Genomic DNA, 8,120 nt, shown 5'->3' with positions numbered 1-8,120 from the left:
ATCCACTCAATCCATCCATCCATCAATCATCCATCCATCCATCAATCAATCCATCAATCCATCATCCATCCATCAATCCATCCATCAATCCATCCATCATCCATCCATCTATCATCTATCATCCATCCATCCACCATCAATCCATCCATCAATCCATCCATCAATCCATCCTCCATTCATCAATCCATCCATCAATCCATCTCAATCCATAATCATCCATCATCAATCCATCCATCAAATCCATCATCAATCCATCATCCCATCCATCCATCAATCCATCCATCCATCCATCCATCCATCCATCAATCCGTCCATCAATCCATCCATCCATCACATCCTTTTCCATCCATCCGTCCATCAATCTCATCCATCCATCCATCCATCAATCCATCCATCCATCCATCCATCAATCCATCCATCCATCAATCCATCCATCAATCCATCCATCAATCCATCCATCCATCCATCAATCCATCCATCAATCCATCAATTCATCCATCACTCCATCCATCAATCAATCCATCCATCAATCCATCCATCATAATGGTCTAATTTGAATTATACTAGAATACCACTATATTATCTGGCAGGTCCAGAGGAAAACTCAGTGTCAGTTTCTCAGCTTTATTGAAGGAACAGACATGTAGATTAAAAGGGATCTTGACGCGGTCGACGTGGCGGAGGCGGCGTCAGCTCCTACGTGTTAAGGGGGAAGGTGTTCGCGGTTCAGGGAACGGACTCGGACCGACTCCTTCGGGTATTTCTGGGTCGCTTCCAGCCTAGGGCGTGGGGACACAGCTGTTGCCCTCGGCTGCCCCCTCCAGGCGTTTCTCGTTATCGCCGAAGGTGAGGTCATGACCCAGGAGGTCAGCAGCTGCCTAGCCGACCTCCTTGATTAATGGATGTCACCCCGGCTCAGGCAGATGTCACTATTTATGGATGTCACACTCCATCCATCCTCCTTCTCTCTACATCCATCCTCCCTCCCTCCCTCTCTCTCCAGCTTCCCTCCCTCTCTCTCCATCCTCCCTCCCTCTCTCTCCCTCCACCCTCTCTCTCTCTCCCTCTCCCACCCACTCCCTCCTTCCTACTCCCTACTCCCTACTCCCTCACTCAATTCATGTGTAGCGAGACAGATTACAGTTCAAAGGTCTCACAGCGTTGACCCGACAAACGACCCCTTCTCCTATCACTTCGCCCTCTGAACTACCGTCCGAGATCGTTCGCCTGGAATTCCGTGACAGCCTCGGGCACAGGGCAGCCAAGACAAGGTCGGGGGGGAGTCTTGGCGAGAGAAGAGGTCGGAGAGGCAGACCGGAGAGGTCTGCCACGCTACCATTCCACCAATGTAAAAAGGACATATAAACAGGTCTTAACCCCGTCAACGAGCGTCTTCGGCTCGTTGCGCACTGTAACGACGGTTTAGATCGTTACACATGCACTCACTCACTCCTCACTCGACCAACTCACACACTCTCCATTAAATCACAAAAAAGTTTAGGAATAGGTTTAAAATAAATTGCTGATTTAATAACAAAGTTTAAAAATATGCAAGGAATCACAGAAAATTATTGATATAGATACTTCAGTATACATATTCAATAGGGAAACTTAAAGCTCTAAATTACATTTATATTAATCTTTCACATGGTTTTAAAGTGATCTTTAAACAGATAAATTGTCATATATGGCATATAAATCTTTATATTCTTAACAATTATTTAAAGGAAGACAAATCTTTACTAAAATTAAGTGGTACATTCTATTCAAGAATTCTCAATTTCATATACTTAAACTTGGCAGGCATGATTAATATAATCATTCATAATTCACCAATAATGATTGAAAATATTGTGCAAATAGCCCCATATTTTTGAGACAACTACCTATAAAATAAGCCTGGATGTATGCCCTAACTTTATTAAGTGTGCATTTTCGAGTTTGTGAAACTTCAGTTTTTATTTGTACTTCAGTTTTGGTATGTAAACAGGTCAAAGCACTATTGACATAGAAACATAATATAATAAGTAAAGAATATGATAGTATACCAAAGGCAAAAAAAAAAGTTGGTCCTATAACAAAGGATATGTCCTCACCTTAAATCCAACTAATGCCAGTTCTCACTCAAGCACAGTCAGGCACAAACCAAGGGCCTTTAAAAAGCTTAAAAATAAGCAATGTCTGCTCTCTACCACTGAGCTATACCACTTAAGTGATGGCCATATCTCTACAGCTCCTTTGGCATGTTCAAGTTGCTTTTTTATCCTTACAAGATACAAAAGCAAATGATTACACTGCTGATTTAAACCATTCTCCATCAAAAATAAAACATTTAAAACATTCATTTGGTCACATGTGACTTCTTTAACATCTTTTCAATCAAATCATCCCTTGTCAAAAAACTGAAAAGTTTAAAGCTAAAACATCTTTCCTGACCATTTGTGAGGTTATGCATTTTCCTGGTGATTTGAGACATTGCTAGCCATACATCTCCAATCCCAATTTCTTTACAAAAGTAGAATAAAGTTCAGAGTATTCAGCCAACTTAGAAAGATTGTTTCTCTTTATAGTAATACACCTTCAAGAACATACTCAAAGCCATACATAAGAAATACATTCTCTTACACCAGTAAAACAATTTTATCATATCACATGAAATATTTAGTTTAATTAAATCTTAATACACCTGTACATCTTAATACACCTGTACATCTTATTGCACTTAAACACAGATACATTATATATTACCAACATTTGAGCCGTCCTGAAATTTAAAAACTAAAGTATCTTTCCTGCAAAGATTCAAAATAACTCCTCATCCCTGACAAGATCTTGGGAAGGAGACAAAGTTAAATCAGTAATGTATTAAAGCACACCTGTAAGTTTTATAGCAAAAGCCTATAAGTAATAGCTCTCCATCATCTAAAATTAAATATTCCATTTCCTTCAGTCTCAGCTTAACAAGGAATTCACTTGTCAAAATATATCTGTGGTTTAACTGCAGTCTCTCCATTATAACATTTGTGAACATTTGTATTTGGCTGCCACTATTGATATGTATGTTGTCCACAGAAAGCTGCCTTTTGCTTAAGCTGGTGTTTGTAAAATTGGAAGGCACTTTTGCTGAACATTAAATTTGAACTACTTTGCAAAAATAGCATGATTTAAATACTCAAATTGCAGATCTGTTGTTCAATTTAGAACATTTTGGAAAGTTGGATGATCACAACCTCAAACTGCAATTTTCCTATACAATTTTATATTTCTACCTCCAAAATCTATTTTAAAAATAACATGAATATAAAAATTAGAACAAAATATCTAGAAAAATTGGAGTCACTCCCGAGCAATAAATCGTATTGGGAGTGGAATTTTTGGCTTCAGCAAGACACTCCATTCTTGCCTTGGAGGGGAGTTGTCTGTAGCTTCTAGTTGGTATTTGAGGAGCAGCCTGCACAGCCCACAAACAGGTCCTGTTCTGCAAATCTCCGCCCTGCAAGATGATTAAAAAAAAAAAATCATTAAGGCACCCTTAACTGCTAACTTGGATCCTTCTCTTCCTACTTATATCAACTCTTCTCTCTTTTTTTTTTTTTTTTTACTTTCCTCTTGCTTCTACTTCTTTTTTCCTTTCTGTATGCTTTCCTTCCCTACACTACCCTATCCTTTTCTTCTTCTCTTATGACCATCTACAGATCAGATCAGATCACATTCTTGGAAATATAACACACCCTTCCCTGAGGAGCACTCACCAGCGCACATTCGAGTTCCAATGCTAAATGGGTTTAGAATGTAGGGATCAACTGCCAGGGTTCCTGCAGAATCCCTAAGCCATCTCTCAGGACGCAAAACCAGAGGATCACTGAAGTACATGTCACTCAGCAACCACAGGTATGGATTTAGATCAAGGTATGTCTGGAAATATAATGTTGTGTATGTTTCACTGTCAGACACTTTATATATCATAATATTATGCATGACTTCATTTTGTGTATGTGTGGAGGGGGTGCAGGGGGGTGCATAAAAATGAATATGGATTAACAGTGTAGACAATATTTTTAATGATTTTTTCCTATTTTCACCTTTTAAAATATCTTTAAAGGTAACTGACAATCATCAATCAGCAAGTTAAAAAAAAAGAGCAAGATCCTACACCAGCTGGTACATGGAAGCCACTGAGAACAAGGTCTTTTTGAGGGAGACGTTGAACACTCTCTCCCACTGGGTAGAACCTGAAAGGCAGAAGAGAAAATGTCTACTGTTAAGTCCTCTTTCTCAAACATGAGATGCATATGAAAACTAAAGGCTAAAAGCTACAACCATTTTTTTTAAGTTGTACTAAAATTTCATATACAAAAAAAAAAAAAAAAAAAAAAAAAAAAAAAAAAAAAAAAAAGATAATAAAATAAAATGTTAAAACTCACTTTTTAAAAATAATATTAAAGTGTTCAAAATAAAACCAATAAAAAAAAATGTATATATTGCTTTTGACTGACATAGCTTGTTATTAAGTAAACAGGAAAGAAAAAACAACAATCTGATATATTGAACATGATAATATTATTGTATCCAGTGTATTCAAATCTATTTTTGGGAAAAGAATTGTGCCATCTTGCAGCTTTCACTATACTCTCACTCTTTCCCACTGCCACTGACATGGTCAGTGGCAGTGTCCATTTTTCTCATTGCTAGGTACGCTTTTTTATTATTATTATCACTGAACCAGTACTACTTACTCTCACTTTATATTGAAAAACCTCTGAAGTGCAATATCAACCTCTGTCTTTGGGATCATAGAAAAGTTTTCATACAGTATTTCAAACAATTCATCTTGTCTTAGCTTTACTCGAGATTTTACTTTTCTCAAGTTGCAAAAAGAGTTCTCTGGACTTCCTTCTACTGCTTTGCTCTGTATCAGTTCTTCATTTTTAATGGCTATCATCTCATGACTATTGGTGTAGCAAATGGCATGTAATTCGCCGAAATATGGAGATGTCTCCTTATCAACATATATTGGTTTCATGGAGCGCTTGAAAAAACTCAAGTCACGAGGAGTAAGGTTGAAAGAAAAAACAGGACGCCAACCTTCTGAGTTCACATTGCCCTGTGAGAGAGAATGACACTTGGTAAATATAATTGGCTGCTATTCTCTGATAATTACTAACTATGAAGAAGTCTTCAATATACATGTGCCATGAGATAATTTATTCTGGAGTACTCACACAATTATTTCTGATATTACTTTAATAAATTAGTTGGCAGCATCAAAATGACTTATATTTCAACCACCTACAAAAAAGGAAATTAAGACAAACTCACAAATAAACCACAATGATTGAGAAATATCCTCTTCAAACTGACTAACAAAATATGAGCATCCTATCAATTTTCCTACTATAAATATCATAAAATGATATTCAAATTACAAAATGAATAAAGAAAAACACACAAAGAAGCTATCAATGGATTTTAAAATGATCTTTTGTTACTCATTACCTCTTCCCCTTCTGGGATACAATCTCCAGAGCGATGCATCCTGATAAATTGTTGGCCTTTCTTCACCAAACAATATTCAAGGCAACAATCCATGAAAACTTTGCCAACATCCTTTTTGAGGTTCACCGCCTTCAGAGTGGGGAAACCACATCCAACGTCAGCAAGATATAAACCATTCTCTCCCTCTGTCACATGTGATGAGTCATTGTCATGCGAGAGACATGTCTCTAGCTTATTCTTCTGTGGTGATGTCTGTAGTCTTCCCTCTTCATAATGAGTGCTGACTCTCCCCTTAAAAGGGAACGTCTGGCTAGTGTGCATATCAACTTCAGGAGCATCATGTCTTCTTCTAGTGTTGCTCATGCTACTTCTCAACCGTCCGGAATAGAGTCTGGTCATACTGTTTAAGTCTATTATGACCACAACATGAACACCTCTCCCTCTTGTTGCCACATAATCAGCTGCTGCTGTATATGCCCTCATGCCAACAGCCCTCAAGACAGCTGCTAAAGCAATGTTAAGTGATAAACAGAGACCTCCTTTTCCATCCTCAATAATGTCTTTGTATATATCTCGCCAGGAGGGGACACGATACTCTGCCCTTTGGCTTAGCAGTGTTACATTCTGAAAATCATTTTTTTCATCAAGGACTTTGGAATCCATATACAAGAATATTATAACATTCTATGATATCACAGCTCTGTACAATAACAAATAATTTTTGAAAAATAATATATATCTATAAAATTATATAAACATATAAATATAAAAAATATATATATCAAGATCATATACATACTTTTTCTCTCTCTCTCTCTCTCTCTCTCTCTCCTCTCTCTCTCTCTCTCTCTCTCTCTCTCTCTCTCTCTCTCTCACACACACACACACACACACACACACCCACACACACACACACACACACACCCACACACAAAAACACACACACACACACACACCTATTTGTATAAACATTTTTTTAAATTCTAGTTAAATTATAAATTTTATGCATGTATACATAATATATATATATATATTATATATATATATTTTATAATAATATTATATATAATATATTATAATATAATTATTTATAATATTTTATATTATGTATTTTAAATAATATGTATATATATTTTTAATTATTTATTTATATATATGTATTTTATATTAATATATTTATATATGTTATATATTTTAAATATATGTATATGTATGTATGTATGTATATATATATGTATGTATGTATTATTATGTATGTATATATAATATTATATATATATATTATGTATTATGTAATGTATGTATGTATGATGTATAATATATAATATATATATGTATATATATAATATGTAATTATATTTTTAATATATATATTATTATATATATATATACATATGTATATATATTTATGTATATATATATATATATTATATATATATATATATATATATATATATATATATATAAAGGAAAACAGCTACCATGATATTGATTCTTTTCTTATCATGGCTGTATTCCTTTTCATCTTTGTGTACATGTTACTGTGTTGGTGTTTGTGTTTATGCATAAATACAAAAATATAAATATGTATATAAATTTTATATATATATATATATATATATATACACATATATATGTATATGTATATATAAACACATATATACAGGTATATATACATATATGTGTGTGTGTGTGTGTGTGTGTGTGTGTGTGTGTGTGTGTGTGTGTGTGTGTGTGTGTGTGTGTGTGTGTGTGTGTGTGTGTGTGTGTGTTATATATATATATATATATGGGAACTGTGGATGTTGGAGGATTCAGGGTGTTGGGTCTGAGATGCGCCGGTGGTATGGTTTTGATTACCAGCAGTGTCGCTGAACTACAACAACTGCTGGATGGGGTTGGAGAGGCAAGTGAGGGGCTGGCTTGTTTCTTGATGCCAGGAAAACTAGAATCATGAAGATTCAAAGATGGCCGGCAGTGGGCGATGGTGAGCATGTTGCAGTCAATGGAGTGGTTGTGGAGGGTGTGAGGGAGTTCACTTGTCTTGGAGCTGTTTTGACTAGTACATGTGATGATTCAACAGAGATAAAAAGAAGAGTTGCCATTGCCAAAAGTGCCATAGTTGCTCTCAATAGCATCTGGAAAGACCGAAGCGTTGCTTTGCGGATGCAGCTGAGGTTGTTGAACTCATTAGTTTTCCCAATTGCGTCATGTGGTTCTGAGTGTTGGGTGCTGGGGAGGATGGACGGGAAAGAGGTCAATGGTTTTGAAGTGTGGTGTTGCAGACGAGGGGTACGTGTTGGCTGGACAGAGGGGAAAACGAGTGATGGGGTGCTGGGAGAGATAAATTGTGGGGACCGGCTGTTGGACATTTTGAACAGGAGGAAACTAGAGTTTATTGGTCATGTGATGGGAAGTGGTCAGGGATTCACTAGATGCAACTGTAGTGGTCTGAAGAAATGTTCAACTAACAGATGTAAGTGTTTCAAAGCTAAGACGAAATGTAACTCTTAATGCCATGGAAGTGTCAACTGTGCTAATAAATGCTGATTGTTGAATAACCAGATAGCAATGTAATGAATAGTTATGATATAGCAATATATGTATACTCTTATGAATGAACA

General features: G+C 36.2%; 1 protein-coding gene across 1 annotated transcript in view; it reads right to left on the bottom strand.

The window, feature by feature from the left end:
• Window positions 1-1,385: 1,385 nt before the first annotated feature.
• The window catches only part of LOC119597934 (probable cytochrome P450 CYP44), a 38,282-nt gene continuing 31,547 nt past the window's right edge, over window positions 1,386-8,120 (bottom strand). The window contains exons 10-12 of the mRNA XM_037947602.1: window positions 4,154-4,232; window positions 3,753-3,915; window positions 1,386-3,493 (exon numbers count right to left, since the gene is read on the bottom strand). Coding sequence (XP_037803530.1) covers window positions 3,429-3,493; window positions 3,753-3,915; window positions 4,154-4,232 — 307 coding nt within the window. The 3' untranslated portion in view covers window positions 1,386-3,428. The remainder of the gene's footprint in view (window positions 3,494-3,752; window positions 3,916-4,153; window positions 4,233-8,120) is intronic.

This window comes from Penaeus monodon, chromosome 40 (genome assembly GCF_015228065.2).
Source record: "Penaeus monodon isolate SGIC_2016 chromosome 40, NSTDA_Pmon_1, whole genome shotgun sequence".
NCBI classification, from domain to species: Eukaryota; Metazoa; Arthropoda; class Malacostraca; order Decapoda; family Penaeidae; genus Penaeus; species Penaeus monodon.
This window is presented reverse-complemented; position numbering and strand designations above follow the sequence as displayed.